This window comes from Manis pentadactyla, chromosome 14 (assembly GCF_030020395.1).
Source record: "Manis pentadactyla isolate mManPen7 chromosome 14, mManPen7.hap1, whole genome shotgun sequence".
NCBI classification, from domain to species: Eukaryota; Metazoa; Chordata; class Mammalia; order Pholidota; family Manidae; genus Manis; species Manis pentadactyla.
The window spans coordinates 15,497,483-15,518,441 of NC_080032.1; the positions used below are offsets into that span (position 1 = coordinate 15,497,483).

Below are 20,959 nucleotides of genomic sequence, written 5' to 3' on the forward strand. Positions count from 1 at the left end.
GAGCAGCTTCTCTCAGACTGAGCAGGGATGGGATATCCTGGAGCCCCTAAAGGAACCTTCCATACAGCTAAACTGATGGCTGGAGGGAAGGCATCTAATTAAACCCTTCGGGTTTTGGAAGCTGATATGGATCAACGAGATGTCAGTGATGAAGAATGGCCAGTAGGGTCTTTAAGATCTTGGAGGTCCTGTTCTATACAGCGACACCTTGTGGCAGTGAGAAGCAATGGCAGTGGGAGGGCAGTAAGTGCCGACTTGCCGCCTCTGGGTGTACAAGGAAGGTAACCAATAACCTCTGTTTATTAGACAGTTCAAAGGAGAGATGAAGCTCCGAGAGGGAGATGCTTGTCTTCCTGTGAATAATTCATGGGCTGTCCCATATGACTAACTTGAAAAATAAGTGTGACTTGAATTTGTAGATTCTTTCACGGTACAGAAGAAATGGTCTTTACGAGGTGGTTGCTCATTTCCTCCTCAGGGATGGGATTGTGGGTGTGGAGGAAGGACATAGGTTGGTTCAGCTCTTATCCAGACTTTTTCTTCACTTTGATTCAAGCTGTTGGCTCTACTTCAAATAAAAGTAGATACTAATAATGACAGGAGCGAACACTTACTGTGGCAAGTGTTTTCTAAATGCCTCCCAGGAACTAACCAATGTTACCTTAAAAACAGTGTCTGAAAAATATCTAAATCTTTGTCTCTCAAGGCAAAGAACAAGCATAGCACCCTATGCGTCTTAGCTGTACGTTATCCAGCACCTGATTTTCTTATCGGATAGGATTAGAACAACTCTCTGTCCCCACACAGGTGATAAGAAAAATCTCACCTAAAAGTGGACAGAATCCCAGTGGCACGGTCGAGCAGTTGGGGTGAGGCATAAACACCAGCCATCAGGAGTATTGGCTGTTCTGATTATATTGGTGTGTTTAACACTTATGCAGTCCAAGTGACAGATATATCATAACTCATTTAATTCTTACAACCTCTCTGTGAGGTAGGTTTTATTATCCTCATTTTACAGATCAGGGCAATGAGACTCAGAGAGATTAGGTAACTTGCCCATATTCAAACAGCTTGTCAGTGGTGGGGCCAGGTTTCAGGATGGTTCCAAAAGCCTTGATATATTACACTATCTGTCAATCCATTAGATCAGGTGAGGGGTAGGTGACTGGGAAACTAGTTTTAAAGATGATTCCTGTTCTTATGCATTTTGGAATAGAGCTATGAGGAAATTAATACCTGTTGAAATATAAGTACAAGCATTAATTTGGAATAACAGGGTTTAAACTGCCTATCTTATTATTATTATTATTATTGCTTGGCACTCCTGTGAGTTGTGGATTGGACAAATGACAGTCATTTCTTCTCACAGTGGGCTGCAAGACGATTTTTGGCCTAGCATCCCGAGCACTGCTCCTGGCACTGTACAGGTGTTCTGAGATGAGCTTCACAAATTTGTGGGGTTTCTGCCTTTTTAATATGATTTCGTTTTTTTTTTTTTTTACTTTTAAGTGAAATCATGTTCGCAAAATGTCAGTTAGTATTACAGAGAAGACCCGGGCAAAGATGTGGTCAAAGGCGCTAGCCTGCTCAGGGAAGATGGAAGTTTTCACTTGCACTGAAAAAAGGCGAATGGATTATAGCCACTGGCGGTAGGTTCTCATGTGTGAAAACTATCAAAACAATCACTTACCGGAGGGCTGGGATTAAAGGAAGTGCTGAGTAGGACAAAGATTTTACGTGCAGAATCCTGGGGATGGGAAATGATCTCACTGATGCAGGAGGCTCAGGTGGACGTTGCCAGTAAGCATATGGGGGTTTTATTTCATGAACACTTTATGTTTGCATTTTGCTTTCCAGAAACTGTTTATTTGCTGCTGATGACTGCATGAAAGTGAAAAGGGGGAAAAAGTTATGTCTGAAGTCTTTTCAACCTTTCACACCATATTCTTGCTCTTCTCTCATTTCTTAGGAGAAAACTTCGTTTTGCTTCAAGCATTTATGAATTAGCTATTTTTCAGCAAGTGAAACAGTATAAATCTGGAGAACTTCAGTTAAGGGTTGAGAACCTTAAAGCTGCATGAAATTTATCCTAAGGAACTAAAGTATATAATGATATAACTCCCGAGATGTCCATTTAAGCATTGCTTATAAAAAGGGAGGACAAATTGAAAACAACCAATAAGTCCAGTTGGTTATAATTATTATATAGGAAATTGGTTAGATAAATTATGCTATATTCTTACAATGGGATATTATGCAACCATTAAGATGGTTGTTATGCTTGAATGGATATTTGCTATTAAAGAAATTTTGCTATTTTTTTAGATGCAATAATGTTATGGTGGTTATAGTTTGAAAAAGCATCCTCCTCTAGATAGCTGTTTAAATATTTATAGATTAAATGATAAATGCTTCAAATAATGAGGATGATGATGTGCATGAAACAAGATTAGCTATGAGTTGGTAATCATTGATCTGGGTAAGGAGTACATAGAGGTTTATTATATTATTCCATCTGTCTTTATACATATTTGAATATTTTCCTGTTAAAAAGTTTAAAAAGTAAAGTCGTGGCTGCTGTGCATTTATTGACATGGAAAATGTTCGTGATCTATTAATAAAAAAACAGGTTATGAAATGGTATATGCAGAATGGTTCTTTTGCTTTATTATAAATTATACATTATATATGGAAAAACATTGAAAATTGATATGCTAAAATATGAATAAGGATTATATCTGGGTGAGGTAATCGTGTGTGGTTCTATTGCTTACTTATAACTACTAACCTGTATTTTCTAGTTTTTCAGGATTGTCTTACTTGTGTATTTTTGAAGTTCTTTAAAATACAGGGCTTGGGGAACTGGCACTATCTATCAAAGCTGAGCATGTGCAAACTCTATGAGCCAACAGTTCCACTTTTAGGCATATTTCCAACAGAAATGCATACATATGTTCAGCAAAGGTCATGTATAAGAATGTTCATAGCAGCTCTATTCATAATAGCTCCACATAGGAAACAACCCAAATGTCCATCAATAAAAGAATGGAAAAGGCTTACTATCTGCACACAGTGCAGACGACACAGAAACTGAGAAAACAAACTCCAGCTTTATGAAATAGTATGGCTAAATCTCAGAAAAAGAATGTTGAGAAAAAAAAGCATACTATGAAAGTGTCAGCTGTGCAGTGTCATTTAGGTAAAATTCAAAACAGAAGGAACTAATCTTAAGTCTTAGAAGTCAGGATGGCGATTTTTACTGGGGTGCGTAGTGATGGGAAAGGGACATGAGGAGGGTTTCTGGGGGTCCTTGGTAATGTTCCTTTTCTTGATGCGGGTGTGGGTCACACAGGTGTGTTCATTTACGACAATCTATTGAGCTGCATGTGTAATGATTTGTGTGCTTTCCTGTATTATGTTATATTTCAATAAGAAAGTTCAAAAAATTACAGGGCTTAATGCATGCGGCGTCTGCTCTAAGTGGTGGATTAGTGCTTCACTGCATAGCCTGTGGTTACATCCATTAGAGTAATGGCTTGTTCAACATTCCTTATAGGAAGAGATTTAAAATTAATACGGAAATCCAGTTCTAACTGCTGCGTTTGCACAGCATCCACTTATGAACTATCCCTCCTGACTTCCTCCCTATCCCAGAGTATTGTTCTAGCTGTCCCTAAAATGTGACCCTTCAAGGTCCAGAAGCTGAGATTGGGTGTGACATGCTGGATGCTGGATCTCATGCTGAGCTCTGTCTCCATGACTAGGGACAAGGAGAAATCCATGTGATCATGATCAGATTGTAAAATAGGTACAGTCACTCAGGAGATACGAATGATGTCATACACACAGCTACCGTTTATTGAGCACCTACCAGGAGTCAGGCACTGTTCTAAGTGCTTTACACACATTAACTCATTAATCCTCACAAGAGCCCTGGGGAAGGGAGAAAATAATTTTGCCATCCCTACTTTGAGGATCAGAGAAATTAGGCATCTTATTCATCACTATGTGGCTTGTATGTGGTAAAACTAAGATTTGAACCCAAGCATTCTGGCTCAAAACCTGCATGGGCTTATGTCACAGAAGTCAGGCCTACAGTTGCTATTCTGAACTAGGTTCCCACCTGACTCAGCCCAGTTGCTTGTCTTTTCAGAAATGCATATAGTCATCTTCCTTCCCTTCTCTCCCCTCAGTCTGATGCAAAAAAAAAAAATGCCAGAAGAATTCTGAAGCATTCATTCATTCATAAACAAATATTTATTAAGCACCAAGTATGTTCCACACAGTGTGCTAGACACTGACAATATATTTGTAAACAAATAGAGGTCTGGCCCCTGTTCTTATGGAACCTTTAATTTAGTGGAAAAGATGGACATTATTCAAGTAACTACACAAAATTGCAAAGTTATGCATATTAAGGAAGAGGTGGAACGTGGAACAAAGGCCCGTGATTGGATGTGAGTTCCAGCTTTGCTACTAACATGCTCGGTGGTCTTGGACAAGGCAATCTTCTCTCTGGGTCATGGTTGCCTCATCTGGAACATGAGGGCCTTAGACTGGATCATCAGTTCCCAAAGCACCTTCCATGGACTACCATGTCTGTGGGTGTTAATTTGATTGTGCTGCATGAGGATAAAAGGTTCCATTGTCAAATAACTTTGGTGGTTTTGTCATCACCTCTTGCTCTTTGCTCTTCAAGTGTTTATTCTGGACACATATTCCAGTGGATGCTGGGTGAGCCACCCAGAATCCCCCTTCCAGACAGAGGTTCTCATTTCCCCAGTTGCTATTGCCTTCTGAGGGCTCATAACTGAGTTCTTCCCCAGGAATTGCCCTCAATAAAAGGTATGCCCTTACTTGGAGGAAATCTGCATCCAGTGACTGGTTCCTGCAAGGATTCAAAGGTGTGGTTCTCTTGCCTCAAGTTCAGACATTTCTGAAGGGCCGGGCCAGCTCCCACGTCTCTGTGGGATCATCTGAAGGATCTGTTGTGATTGTTCCTTAGCTCAGCTTCTCCTTCTGTCCAATTCTACTTCCTTACTTGTTTACAGGTGTTGTTCCTAAGAGTACTTCACAATGAACAGCCTGCATGCCAACTGCCATCTCAGGAAAACTGACCTTCAACAGTTGGTGTGGGGGTGTTCCTCAGAAGTAGATTCTAAAATTGGGATTTGGGAGCTAGATTAACCACTGTCCAACTGCCAATGAGGAACCGCTCCAGTAGTGTGCTAAGCCAACCTGCACTAGCTCATGAGAATCGGCTGGGCATATCTTCCTCCACCTCCACGTTCAGTATCATGCTGGTATCTTGGAGTTGGCAGCAGTGGGAATCTACGCCACAGAAATTAGCAAACACTATACATCAAGACTTCTTTTCCCCACTGTAGAGTGGGGTGTTAAACACTTACCAGCATGCCACTGATCCCATCTCTAGCAGTAAGTGGAGCAAACTTATTTTTTTGCCCACAGAAAGAGAAGCATACATTGTGCCATGCAGAGTGAGAACCCATCTTTCACCTTTGATGGTGGGAAGCATGTGTTTGCATGGCCCAGGACCACTGAGCCCTAGAGAGCTCAAGATGCCAGATGAGGTCTTCCAGCTTATCACAGATGGGTGGGGCTACAGGACTCTAATCCCTGGTTTCCTCTCTGTTCTCAGAGTGCTGTAGGAGGTAAGAGAAGGGACTGAAGCAGAACGGGAGGTCGTATGCATTGTCTCACTTTGTCCTCACTAAAAGAATCCCTGAAAGCAGGCATTGATACTCTAGATGAGAAACTGAAGTTCAGAGAGGTAGAACGACCAGTCCAAAGTCACTCAGCTGATAAGGGACAGGGCTGGGACTCTTTGTCTATGAAATTCATGTTCTTTCTTGCTGCCCATGGATATCTGCAGATAGTCTAATATTTTCAGCTTAAAAACAACGACTACCTGTGGGACTATATCAAGCTGAAAAACTTCTGTACAGCAAAGAATATCATCAATAGAACAAAAAGACATCCTACAGTATGGGAGAATATATTCATAAATGACATATCCAATATATATAAAGAGCTCATGTACCTCAACAAACAAAAAGCAAATAATCCAACTAAAAAATGGGCACAGGATCTGAACAGACACTTCTCCAAAGAAGAAATTCAAATGGCCAACAGGCACATAAAACATGCTCCACATCGCTAATCATTAGAGAAATGCGAATTAAAACCACAATGAGATATCACCTCACATCAGTAAGGATGGCCACCATCCAAAAGACAAACAACAAATGTTGGCGAGGATGTGGAGAAAGGGGAACCCTCCTACATTGCTGGTGGGAATGTAAATTAGTTCAACCATTGTGGAAAGCAGTATGGAGGTACATCAAAATGCTCAAAACAGACTTACCATTTGACCCAGGAATTGCACTCCTAGGAATTTACACTAAGAATGCAGCAGTCAAGTATGAGAAAGACCAATGTACCCCTATGTTTATCACAGCACTATTTACAATAGCCAAGAATTGGAAGCAACCTAAATGTTCATCTATAGATGAATGGATAAAGAAGATGTGGTACATATACACAATGGAATACTACTCAGCCATAAGAAAAGGGCAAATCCTACCATTTGCAGCAACATGGATGGAGCTGGAGGGTATTATGCTCAGTGAAACAAGCCAAGCGGAGAAAGAGAAATACCAAATGATTTCACTCATCTGTGGAATATAAGAACAAAGGAAAAACTGAAGGAACAAAACAGCAACAGAATCACAGAACTCAAGAATGGACTAACAGGTACCAAAGGGAAAGGGACTAGGGAGGATGGGTAGGTAGAGAGGGATAAGGGGGGGCAGAAAAAGAGGGGTATTAAGATTAGCATCCATAGCGGGGTGGGAGAAAGGGGAGGGCTGTACAACACAGAGAAGACAAGTAGTGATTCTACAACAGTTTGCTACGCTGATGGACAGTGACTGTAAAGGAGTATATAGGGGGGACCTGGTATAGGGGAGAGCCTAGTAAACAAAGTATTCGTCATGTAAGTGTAGATTAATGATAAAAAAAAGCAGTTCCTGTGTGGAGACCTCCAATGAGTTCTACACAATGATATAAAGGGCATATAAAAGTGTAGGCAAAGGGTCTGTTTGTGTTTATACAGAGGATCAAAGCCTAATTGGGCTACCCCGAAAATGAACTAAGATACGATATGAAAAAGAACTTCCAACATCTGCACCCTCTGGAAGACTCATGCCAGAAGATGATCATCAAAAAACCCCAACAAAGATCCACGCACTGCTACAGCTGTAGATGCACTCATCCCACCAGTTCCTGGACCTGCCATGGGAATGAGGAAGGAGATATCTAAGCTGGCCTGTGCATACAGTAAAACAACAAAATTGGACTGGATCTATACTGTTGGAACTCAACCAAGAATTTGGAGAAGTGCAAATTGTAGCGCTCCAAAGTCTTACAACTACAAACTATTTATTGTTAAAAGAACATATGGCATGTGAACAGTCCCCAGGAATGGGTTGTTTTAATTTGTCTGATTTCTCTCAGACTGTTCAAGTTCATTTGGACAATATCCACCATATCATAGATAAGTTTTCACAAATGCCTAAGGTGCCTAACTGGTTTTCTTGGTTTCACTGCAGATGGCTGGTAATTACAGATATGCTTTGGTTATGTAACTATACTCCTATTATGTTAATGTGTGTGTGCAATTTAAGTAGTAGCTTAAAACCTATACATGCTGAAGTTACTCTACAAGAAGATATATCAAAGAAATAATCAATCTTCCCATGTTTTCTTCCGCCTGCTACTTCTATAGCTTTTCTTCTTCCTTCCTAATTATAACCCTTAAATAGAATTCGTGCCTCATATCAAATTTACCGAGTATCATAATTCTTCCAAGTGGTAAAGATACCTCAAGACAAATGCTGGGCATAGAAGCCACAGGGCATAAATCTGCAAAGAAGTAAAAAGCTAACCTTTTCAAACAATAAGGCTTCTCTCTCACTTACCAACTTTATATTTCCCTGTATGGCCCCGGAAGATGACTGGTTAGCCAGAGACGGGTAAGATTCCTCAAGGGAGGAACAACCTAAGACAGGCACAGTTGCAGGGGGCCATCAGGTGAGAAAATGGGGATCAGCAGAGGTGATGCTTAGAACCTCCCCCTCATATTCTGAGAGAAATCTTCTGCATACGTGGATGTTTATTGCCCTTGTCTAGCTTGGATTAACACATAGTCTACAGGCACACACCTGATCATCTACATTTGGTCTCTTACAACACTAAACTATGTTTTCTACCTTTATGTTGTATCTACCTACCACTTCAGCATTTTATTAAAAATAATAATAATAGAGAAATGTGGTATCCACATATAAATCAAGTATAAAAATCAAATGAATATTCATATTTGAACTGACTGTTTATAGTTCATAATGCATGAACAAAACCGAAAGCTTCTGTGATGACTGCCCTTGTACTGTTCACCATGTAACTTATTCACTATGTAAGAATTTGTTCTCCATGTAAGAACTTGTTCGTTATGCATCAGAAGATTGGAGACTGACGACAATTAGGCTTGGGGTGGATTAATGATTGTGCATTGAGTATTGACTCCCCTAGACAGAATTTTATTGTTGTTAACAACCATTTGATCAATAAATATGAGAGATGCCCTCACACACACACACACAAAAAATTATATATATATATAAACACACTTCCAATTGTAAAATAAATAAGTAACCGGGATGTAATGTATAGCATAAGGAATATAGTCAAAATATTGTAACAGCTTGGTATGGTGATAGCTGGTACCTAGAATTATCATGTATATAAATGTTGAATCACTGTGTTGTACACCTGAAACTAATGTAATACTGTGTGTCAACTACCCTTCAATAAAAAATAATTATCGAGGAAAAAAAAAAACCAAAAAAAAAAAACCAGAATTTTGTGCAAATCCTTGTGTAACAAAAAGTTCAAGGGTTCATGATATTTTGATGCTTAAATTTGGAAACATCGCCTTTGAGTTAAATTCTTTTTTATGTGGGATCCTCTATGTCCTAGCCACAAGGAAAGGAATTAAAAAGATATTTGTCCTCAGTGGAGAGTGGTGCAATAAAAGAAAACTTGCCCTGTAACTATGGTTAACTAGAAGACATGCAAAGGTATCAGTAACAAAGAAAAAAAAAATGAGCAGGGCCTCTGGGTCACATTCCAGATGATAAAAATGATTCAGTGAGCCAGGTTCTACCAGCTCACAACAGTGAGACCTACCCTTTGGGCATGTGACCGTGTTTATCAGTTCTGGGCTAAGGACACGGGGCCAAGTGTTTGCCTTTATGGAACATGCTGAGGACTTATTAATGTCCACCCCCTGGTTGCAGGGTGTGGGGATGATGTGATGTGGGGGGATGAAGAACTCCTCTGAATGATTCGTAAGGTGCAATTCAAAAGCCTTGACTTTGCACGCATCCAAGGTATTGACCAGCATATAAATCCATGATCTTAAACTTTGAGGCAAGTCTCAAGGCTGTGGGAGGGGACAGTGAAAAGAATCAGGCTTGAACTTGCAAATGAAGATGTTTTAAGTTACAGACTATGGATGTAGAGGTCCTAGGTGTTGCATGATGAGATGCAGAAGCTATTGAGAGATGTCAGTAAATGTCTGAGATCAATAATAATTTTTTCAACTATTTAAATTCACTGATTAAATCAACTTCGTTCTTAAAGGGATTTGGGTGAGGGGTATCTTTCCTGCTGGTCTCCTAAACTCCAACCCTCAACTGAGTTAATAAGGTGTCATTATAATTACCAAAGTCTCCTTTTGAGTCTTCTAATTTAGAGATGACAAATTACATCCTGTGTAACAACTCTGATAAATAGTGGTGGCTGCCTGGAGTGCTGGGTTGAGAGGACTTTTGAGACCAACTCTGGGCTCATATGGAAAAAGTGCTGTGATCCATTAGTGATGTCTGCCTTGGGCATAGGAGGTGACTGTTGAGGTACATGTGCCACATATCATTCTGGATCTGACTTTTAACTGAATTAATTAGTTTCATCTTTGCTTATTTCAAAAAAAATGTTGGGAGAAATTCACTCTTCTACCTACCGGTTCAGACACAAACCATATCCCAAAGTCAATGTCCCGTATTAAACACCATTAACTCATAAAGCAATCCAAGAAATGAATAAGATGATAAAAGTATCATATTTCTTCTTTATTTCTCTGTCTTTCCGGACTAAGAAATCATTTTAGTCAGGCTTCTTGGGGGGCAATCTACACACTCAAGAAGAGTTTATTTTAAGAAAACACATGGGGTGGGTAAAATATGAAAAATCTCTTGGGAATCCAAGATCAGGGACGTTGCAGAGAGGAATTAGAGATTTTCTCCAGAAGATAGCTTCAGGGACCTTAGTAGCAGGAGTTAGAAAGTCTTCAGGTTGAGTATTGACATTACTCAGGGATTTTCTCCTCTTTGCATTTGCTCTGTTTTCTATCCATTTGGCTTCTTCTCCATTTTTCCTCTGTTTATAGCATCTGCTCCCACGTGGTCTTTTTCCTCTTACACCTTTGGTTTCTACACAGCTCTCCACGGCCCCTCTGGCCTCCCTTCCTCATAAAACACAACTTCTACTCCCACTGCGACCTGCTTGGTTCTTGATGTGGTTTCCGTTTTACATTCCCTAGAGTGAGGCTCTGGTGTGTACGGATCATTTTTTTGTGATACTAGCTCATGTCTCAAAGGCGAGCTCAAAATTGGCTATCTGACTTTGGTAGAGTGAAAAAAATGAACCCCAACATTACGATTAGCATGTATAGTGGGAGGCGGGGCACGGGGAGGGCTGTGCAACACAGAGAAGACAAGTAGTGATTTTACAGCATCTTACTACGCTGATGAACAGTGACTGTGAAGGGGTATGTGGGGGGGACTTGGTGAAGGGGGGAGCCTAGTAAACATAACGTTCTTCATGTAATGTAGATTAATGATGCCAAAAAAAAAAAAAAGACCCCAAATCTCTTCCCTTTTGCAGTGTGACTTTGCAGCTCTTCCCATCAAGAAGTGGAGTCTATTTCCCCACCTTTAATTTGGGCTGGATTTGTGACTCATTTTGGCCCCAAGAATATGGTGGAAGTGACTAATGGTTTGCCAGTTCCCAGGCCAAAACTCAAGAGGTCTCACACACTTCCATTCTTTCTCAGAACCCTGCCACCATGAGGACAAACCTTAGCTAACCTGCTTGAGAATGAGGGACTGTGTTGTTCTGGCCAAGGCCATCCTAGACCTGCTTGTGGCCAGTTGTCCTCCAAACATATGAGAAATTCCAGGCAAGACCAGCAGTCACCTACCCAACACTCAGCTGATGCCAGATGCTCAAGGGTGCCCTGCTGAGACCAGAGAACCTCCCACCTGAATTGCAGACTCATAACTGTTAGTAAATGCTTATTGTTTTAAGTTATTGAGTTTTTTAGATGATTTGTCATGTGGCAATAGCTAGCTAATACCATGACTTCAAGTATATCTTTTGAATTTCTCTGAATCTCAGTTTTGTCATCTGAGATATGGGTCAAAAAGATCTTTCCTGCCTGCCTCAGGGAAGATTTTTAAGATGCCAGGCAAATATAAACTTCAGCAAATATGAATTGAGTGCCTCTTTTACTCCAAGCACCAAGATAGACCCTGGGGATTCACAGGACAGATTGACTCTGTTATAGGACAAATTTAACACCTTGTTGTTCCAGCCAGAGGCTGCTCACCAATAAGCCAGAGTGGACACTCCTGCTTGATTGACAGTGGAAGAGAGAGAGATCAGCAGGCTCACCAAAAAGGCCTGATGGAGACAGCAAGGGACGAACCATCTCATCAACTGATTTATCCCACAGATTTATATATAAACCATCTCCCTTATTCACTTCCCCTTGGCTAACATACAGGTCTTCACCCTTATTTTTAACTGCGAAGTTTAAGGGATGGACAAGAGAATGAATTCATCCCACTAATAAACACTTACTCAGGGACCATGACAGTGACCACGATATAGTTCAAGCCCATATCTAGTGAGGGAAGCAGAGATAAAAATAAGTCATTGTAGCACATGGTTCCTGCCTTTTCCTTCATCTCCATATCCAATCCATTTGACAGTCCTGTGACTCCAGGTAAATCCTGAATCCATCCACTTCTGTCCAGTTCACTGCTATCTGCCTGATCCAAGCCATTGGTTATCTCTTACCACAGGCTCCCAACTGGTCTCTAGGCAGCAGATGGAATGCTCTTTTCAAAATCAGATCGCATCCTTCTCTTGTTCAGGACATTCCAGTGGGTCCTCAATGCATTTAGGCTAAACCCGACACTTTTCTCCATGGCCCATGAGTCCTGAGGCCTTGTACGATCCAGCCCTTTCTTGCCTATCTCTCTAATTTCACCTACCAATCTCTCACCCTCTCCAGTCTGCTCCAACCACACTGGCCTTCTTTCTGTTTCTCTAACATTTTTCCAGCTTTTTCTAACATTTGCTCCAACTTTAGCACCCATCCACCTGGTGTTCTCTGAAATACTCCACCTCTCTCCCCCTCCCCACCCCCCCCCACCCTTTATCTTTACGTGAATGGTTCTTTCTCATCATTCAGATATCAGGTCCAGGGTCCTCTTTACAGGGTGGCCTCTTCTGACCACTCTAGCTTAAGTAGCAGCTTTCTCCCCATCACTAAGGTATACACCCCACCTTGTTTTATGTTCTTTATAGTAGATAGCAGCATCCCTCCACCCCAATCCTGTTTATTTGCTTGCTGACTTCTATGTTGTTTTTATCCCATTTTACACACATCCTTGTGTCTCATTCAGTGAGGACAGGAATTTTGTCTGTTTTGTTTACTGCTGAATCTCCGATATATCCCGTGATGCCTGGTACATATCTGGCGATACCTGATACGCAATAAGTATTTGCTGAAGAAAATGAACGAGCACAGAAAACTGAGGAGGAGCCTAATGGCCTAATATCATACGAAAAGAGGCCTTTTCCTTTGCCCCAATTCCACCTTTGCTATTTCTAATTGCCTCGCTTCAGCTGGCCACCCAATGCCACTAGAAAGTCTCCCAACTTCATAAAGACTTGCCTAAGTATCCTGCTGGGATCTGCCGGGGGAGAGGTTTAATTCATTACTGTTAATTTGCAATTGCCTCTACCTAAGCAAACTTTGCCACGGGTAAATTGTGGCTACAGGCTCAACATTTCAGTTATTAGTTGCAGAGATGTTTATTTCCCCTAAAGCACTCATAATAAAAAGCACCAGCAGCTTTAGGGGAAGATGTGTCATCAGCTCCAAGAGTCAGTCAAGAACTGGGTACGTGCAGGTGCCCTGATTGCCAACTTCTACTAGGAGAAGTTCAGCAAGTAAGTGCGTGGCATGCTCCTTAGTACCACCAAACATCTGGTGGAAGAGGCAAGAAGGAGAGCAGTTAGGTTTTTATTCTTTTCGATATTCTGTTAAACTGGCCATGAGACCAGAGATGGTGCAGTTGAATCACAAGAGGGCTGAAGTATTAAATAAAAATCTGAGAGGTAGTCAAGGTGTTTGGCTCAAGGTGGGCTAGATTCTAATAGGAGGTGAAGCAGATTTGAAAAACAGTTAAGTGGAAAAGACAACATCTTCTTTGCTAATAATTCACAGCATTTAATCCTGGGAGACAGGGCCACTGGGTTGGCATCTCTTAGAGAGATGATTTCCCTTGGAAAACAGGGTGTTTCCTTCTGAAGGGGACCTGCTAGTTCCTTAAATGTCAGTGGGATCCTGGAGTGTGGCCAGATGGAACATTTTATTGTCATTTCTTGCTTCATTGCTTGTGGCTTTTCTGTCTGGCCTTTTCCACATTCTCCTTCATGTCCAGCACTTGGACAGGCTAAGCCTGACTGATGAGAATGTTAAATTCTAGCTAGTTTCAGAGCCATGCATGGTAAATGTGTCTGGCAAGAGTGACAGGCTTAGCTTGCCAACTCAAAGGTGGCAGGATAGCCACTGTCTTTATCATTTAACCAAGGCCCTCTATTCATTGGGCTAGTGGGAAGTTCAGCCTTGGTCATTTTGGGTCATGTCCCCAGGAATATGCCAGTGAATATTTAAGAATCATCTCTTTGGGGGCACAAGTCTGCCCTGAATTATGTTTGCTGATTTTCGACATAAATATTTCCACTAGGGCTGATTTCAAGCTACCAACATAGTATTAGTGAGTGTGGAGCTGGGAGGAGATTTGTGGGTAGCCCCTGTTATGTATTTCTACCACACAGACATTATATTATAACCAGAAGTAACATCAAGAGCATAGATAACAGGGAAGTGTATAAAATCATCAGGAAGTGATGAGTTTTGAATATTTATTACCTTTGTTTTTAATATAATATATTTTCTTGTAAGTTTATATAATTTTTAACAATATCTGTGTTTAATAATTGGCTTGTGAATTTCCTGAAAACGTGCCGGTTTGTTCTGGTCACAAGCTGGCTCACCAATGATTGTTGCCTCCCTTGAGCAGGGCTGGGTCAAGTCTCGATATCTGGGACTTACATAGATCAAGGCATTTATTGGTTCCCCTAGTTATCAGCTATTTTTCTACAGTACACAGATTACTGTGGAAGCTCTCATTTCCCGGGCTCTAGAGATTCTGGTATGCATCTGCAGATGCGGCTCTGGGTTAGAACCATCTGCCTCAAGGCTGATAATGTCAGCAGGTAGGAACCGACATAGTCATAATGGTTGTGTATGGCCAGTGTCTCTTCTGCTTGATTGGTGCCCGTGACATACAGATGGTTCTGTAGTTTGAACCTCATCTCTGATCCAACTTCCCTGCTGCACCATTCATTCTGAAGCCAAGAACATTCCCTCTGAAGCCTGGCATATCCTCCAGTCACAACTGTGGAGCACAGAACAATCCCTGTTGGGGAGCTCACCGTCAGCTGTGAAATCCTCTTTCTTTGCTGCCTGCCATGGACACTGCCCCCATTCAGAGAACTCTTGGCTTCCTGACCCCACCTCTCACCAGACCCTAGGGCCCCAAGGTTACCCAGACATTAGCCTCCAAAGCCCTCTAGCTTGGGTTCAAACTAATGTAGAGGCCAATATGTTCACATTTAACAGAGGGGGCCTTACGGGGCCCAGCCCTCAGTTCAGACAGCCCCACTCACATGCCAACTCCAAGCATGCAGACTCTGAGACTGACCTCCAGCAGCTCCCTCAAACTGGGGACAGTCTCTGCAGAATTATCCCAGTGCTGACTATTAGATTAGTCCCCTCAGGGTGCCATAACAGAATACCACAGACACAGTGGCTTAAGCAACAGAAATTCATTTTGCTACAGTTCTGGAGGCTGGAAGCCCAAGATCAGGGCGTGGGGCTGGCTTCTCCGGAGGGCCCTCCTTGGCTTGTACCCAGCTCCTCCTTGCTGTGTCCTTACACCACCTTTCCTCTGGATGTGAGCATTCCTCACGTCTCTTTCTCTCCTAATAAGGCACCAGTCCTATTGAAGTAGGGCCCAACCTCCTTTATGACCTCATTTAACCTTAATGACTTCTTTAATGGCTCTATCTCAGATACAGTCATTGGGGGTCAGGGCTTCAACATGTGAATTTTGGGGGGTTCACTATTTAGTCCATAACGCTATTGCACATTTGAAATGTGGTTGGTCCGAATTGCTGTGTACTCTGTGTGTAAACTCGCTCATTCTTTATCATTTCATCACTTTTCATCATGCATGGAAAGCAGAATATAAAGTATCTCATTAATACTTTTTAATAACACTTAGGCATATTGGGTTAAATAAATTATATTATTAGAATTACTTTCACCTGTTTCTTTTTACCTTTTTTAGTGTGGCTACTCAAACATTTTAAATTACATGCACGGCTTGCATTATGATTCTGCAGGACAGTGGGTGTCCAGCGACTCAGTCATTCTCTGAGGCCCCCACCTTCCATGCCCACACCTTCCCACCACCTCTTGGTCTCAGCCATCCCATCCCATCAAGCTGTGCTGCCGGACAGGGTGGGGTGGAGATGTGGTTGAGCTGTGGAGAAGGTGGAGTTCCTGGATGAGGGAGGTGAATGTGATTCTCACTGTGGCCTGGCTCAGTGGGAGACACGTACGACGTACAGAGCTTCCACAATGCCTGTGTTACCCTTAGCACATCATCGTGTGTTTTGCATGACAAGAATCTCCATCTCTTACTCTGCATTGGGTTGCTTTGCCCATTTATGATCCCACCTTGGAACATTCCAGGTCCCAGGGGAAGTGAACTCCTCCAGTGTCATCAGCTGGTGGATGGCAGGGCCAGTGTTAGACCATGTCTGTCTAACTCTAGGCTGCCATGCTGTGGGCCTGGAGTAAAAAAAGGGAAGATTTTTCTGGAGCATATGGAAAAAAACTCTCAAGTTGGATTCAGGTCCAGGAAGGAAAGAATTCTAGGCAGGGCAGTTGTCCAAAAAGCCCAACCAAGAAATGGATCCTTACAGGGTTACCCTCTTATAAGTCTTCTGCTTAATGTTTAGGGTTGGGGGACCTTGGGACTTGGCAAGGGCTTGTAGGCACCACCCCACAGCCTGGGCAGCCCTGTCAGCTTATCTCTGGATTATTCCCTGCTGGGCTGGCTCACCGGCTTCGTGCAAGGTCTTTTTTGAGGTTTACTATTTCCTTGTTCATATACTTGATGCTCCGCATTGGCTTGTCTGGGACCTGATGAGAGGCCAAGAAGTAAAAGAAAAACGTGTTAGTGCACCTATTACAAATGGAGCCAGGCTGCAGGAGACTCGCGTGCTCATCTAGGATGTTGGACCAGGTTGGAGGGGTCCTGGGCAGCACAGCATTGTTCCCAAAGAGGGCAGTGTGGCACAGTGGAAATAGCAGGGGCTTTGGAGACAGGCAGATTTGAGCTCTGATCCTGGTTCTGTCCAGTAACTGGCTGTGTGACCTTGAGCAAATTGTTCAGCCTCTCTTCAGCAGAGTGGACAGATGATTCCTACCTTGTTGTGATGATTAAATTCATCACCAAATTCCTGACTTATGGCAAGCATTTGATAAACAGAGGCTTTTACTATTAGTATCATACTCAAAGTAAAGCAAAGAATTAAATGTTAATAATCTTTACTATTGGTGGCACTGGCTGCTGATTTGGAGGGCTGAATCCCACCAAGGTGGAGATGCAAATGTAGTTTTCTTCGTCTCACTGCCCCCATAGAAGAATTTTATGAGTGAATTATCCAGGTAATTTTGTTCATGTGTTTTTCTTTCCCTTTCCTCTGCTCATTTGGCTGGCCTAGACATCGCGGGAACCTCACGAGACTCAACTGCATTACTCAAAGGTTGATACCAGGTCAACATAAAGAAGAGAGTTAAATTAACTGTATTTCAATATAAAAGTCACTTTTCTCAGCCCCAGTTTAGTGAAACAATAACGAGATAATTATTTGGATTATCCTGTCTTGAAATTAGTTCCTACAATATTAGAGGTGTTTTTATTAATGAAAGGAAATGCCAGGAACTTGTGGGAAGAAGGGGTGCTTTCAGAGGAAGCTGGTGGGAAAATACAAGGGCTTTCCTGAAGGGCAATTTGTCAGTGCATACTAAATACTGTAAAAGTGTGCCCACCTCTGAATCTAATAATACTGCTGTCAAGCATCCTATGGGAATATCCCTGCGTGGGCACAGAGATTCATTAACAAAATTATTCACTGGAATGTTGCTTATAAGAGCAAACTCCTGGAAACCACCTATACATCTTCGCAATAGAGGACAAGTTAAATTATGGTGCACCTGAACAACGGAATACTATGCAGCAATTAAATGTAATGACAACATAATGATGTAAATATATTGGTATACAGAAATGTCTGAGTTCTTGAGTGGGAAGACATTACAAAGTTATATGTATCACATGATTCTGATTTTGTTTTTTTTTGAAAAGTGATCTGTGTAGATGTACACATATAAAAAGATACAGACATCCATATCCCCTATTGCCCCCCACACACAAATGCAGTGATTCTGGGTGTGGGGTTCCAGCAATTTTTCTTTTTCTTAGCTTATATGAATTTCCTATTACTGTGCAATAAACATTAATCAGTTATGTAATAAACAAAGAATAAAGATTAAAAAAAATAAGTGGCCAAGTGAACTTTGACAAAGGCTGATGGGTAGTACTGTACCAGGAGTGTTTTTTGAAGGCAGAGTGAGGACAGGGCAGGGACTCCCTAACAGAATCATAACACGGACCGGTGGGAGGGGGCATGGTGTTTTCCCAGCCACCATCATCACCCACTTTCTCTGAAAATTAAATTGGGCTGTGATGCTCGCTGCTCTGGGCCTTTCAAGAGCAACATGGAAGATGAGGAGGGTGTTTGTATCAAAGTTGAGTGACGTTTGTGGCAGGGTGGTGGGGATGGAGAGCAGAGGGAAGGGGCTGTTGCTAGGCTGCCTGATTCTCAGCCATTCCTCTCCTGGTTCACCCAGGACCTGTTCTGGGCAAGGCAGCTCTGATTAAGGGTGGGGGGTCTCTGGCAATTGCCCAGGCATGTGACTGTAGCTCCATCTCGTCCACTAAATAAAGTACATAGGATACAAAAAAGCATCCAGGGTAGCTTTGAATACCCTAAACTAGATATGAGGTGATGGGATCGTGTATAAACTTCGTCTTTATAGCTATTATTAGTAATGGATTATAGGTAATAGAACTTGCTCAACCCAGGGAGTCTCAACCCCTTGGATGAAAATTGATGGCAAACCCATCAGTTTTCATCTTGAGGCATGGATGAGGTGGGTGGAGAGACAGACTTCTAAGGAGGTATGTAAGGATATCCAGTAGTACCTTCTAAAACTTCTTCATAATGGACATTTGCTTTTCTCATACCCAACCAGGATCTTTCACCTCCCTCTAGATATCAGTCCCCTCCTGGCTAGACCTCCTACCTCTCCCTCATGAAAGACTTGCCCCTTAGGAGATACTCATTGTCTGAGCAGCAGGGATGGTCCTGAATGGCTGAAGCCAAACAACGCAGCCCATCCCCCTTCACAATGACTGGTCCAGGAATGGTCATGTGATCCAGTTTGGGCAAGTCAGGTGCAAGCAGACATTCGCCAGGGGCTTCTAGGGAACATGATTCTTAGATCTTCTAGGGAACTACAGACAAAGAAGTTCTCTCTCCTTATTGACTATGATTGGAGAAGCTGACATCAATGGGAGGTGCTGGCAGCCATTTTGTGCCCAGGAGAGAGCCAGCCTCCATCTGATATAGAGGAAGTCACAGAGGAGAGTCAAAGAAAAATTTGTTCTATGGTGTCTTGTTGAACCGATTAAGCTTCACTAGAACCTGGACTTTTCATGAACATTTTCTTTTTTATTTGAACAGCTTTGAATTGGGTTTTCTGTTATCTGCAAGATTTCTATCTGAAATACAGATAGAGGCAGTCAACAGATCAGTAAGATTATTTTAACTAGTCCTCTTTCCCCCTCCTCTTCCCTCTTCTGAGATTAAAATCAGATGATGCCCATTCTGGTGTGTTTTGCATGAAAACAATGAGATTGGCCATGGTAAAATCAAACATCGAAATCAAGGTTACCTCTTTTTCTAATCTCTCTTTTTTTGAGCACCTCATTAACTCTTTCCTGCAGGGCTAAAGTAACTATCTGAAAAGATACTGAGTTTAACATATTTATGAACAAAAAAAACCCAAACACATTCAAATTTTCCCGCCAGATAATTTGAAAGTACATGATTGAAATTCTGCTTGAGCAGAATTTCTCTTACAGCCAAGTGCCCATCTCTTTCCTAAATGTCTCAAGTTTCATCTTCCTCAGGAAGCAAATATGATTCTGCCCAAATTTCAAGTGCTCTCCCCCCAAATCTTGCCTACAGATAGTTGCCTATGCATCAGGGATTTACACTGTTGTAAAAGAGCGAATTCACATTGACTGGGATTGGTGCTGAACAATTCATAGCAGCAAAGCCAAACTGTGTTCTTAACGTGACTCAACAAAACTTTAGGACAAGATTCACCTCCCAAGCCCCACAATTATGTCAGCATTTCAGTGGATTCCCAGGAAACCGTTTTCATTGTGACCATTATTTAATTATAATTATAATAAGCCAGCAGTAATAACAGGCATTGAATGAGGGCGTTCTGGCTGTCAGGACATTTACAAACACTATTTGATATTAGCATGGTTAAAAGTTTATGAAACATCCAAGAATCATTATCTCTACAGCTTTCTGGAGGAAAATTTAACCATATTAACAAGTCTTAAAATACATATGTTCTTACCCCAGCAATTCCACTAATAACCAAGGAAATTATGTAGCAGGGATGAAAAGATTTATGTATGAGGATGTCTGTCACAGCAGTATGAATAATAGTGAAAACATCTAAATATCCAGCACTCTAAATACCCAGCAATAGGCATTCTGGGGATAAATCACAGTCTATCTAGACAAAGGTATATGATGCATTTGAATTTGTCACTGCCATTTAATTTTGCTATAGACATATATTTATTGATGTGGAAAGGAATATAATGTCAAGTAAAAATGCACATTACAAAAATATAAAGAGCTTAGATCATAGAGAGTTTTAAGATTTAGATTCATAAAAATCTATAGACGTTTCTAAAAATTTAATCTGACAAATTATGTTTTAAAACATTGATATATGATAAAGTATATATATAATAATATAATAAGCTGGAAGTGAATGTAACAAATTGTTAACAGGGATACCTCAGGGTGTTTGAGTCATAGATAAGCAATGAGTTTTTATTTTAGTTATCTTTTTCCTCCCTAATTTTAAAATAATTTACATATGTTAATTGTCTAATAAAATAAGTTTTTTCATGCTTATAAAGCAATTCTAATTAAATCTATCCCTGCTGGCAAAATATGTTTTCAATGTTGTTTTAAATTGAGTAATCAGAGTCTAGAATGATAT

The 20,959-nt window shown here is 41.4% G+C and overlaps 1 protein-coding gene across 4 annotated transcripts in view; it reads right to left on the reverse strand.

Moving 5' to 3' along the window:
• CCDC60 (coiled-coil domain containing 60) overlaps window positions 1-20,959 on the reverse strand; it is a 150,495-nt gene that overhangs the window by 61,063 nt on the left and 68,473 nt on the right. The window contains exon 2 of one of the 4 annotated variants that reach the window (XM_036929488.2): window positions 16,638-16,717. The exons of the other annotated variants lie outside the window; for them this stretch is intronic. Within the exon in view, the coding sequence (XP_036785383.2) occupies window positions 16,638-16,717 (80 nt within the window). The remainder of the gene's footprint in view (window positions 1-16,637; window positions 16,718-20,959) is intronic. 4 annotated transcript variants of the gene reach the window in all.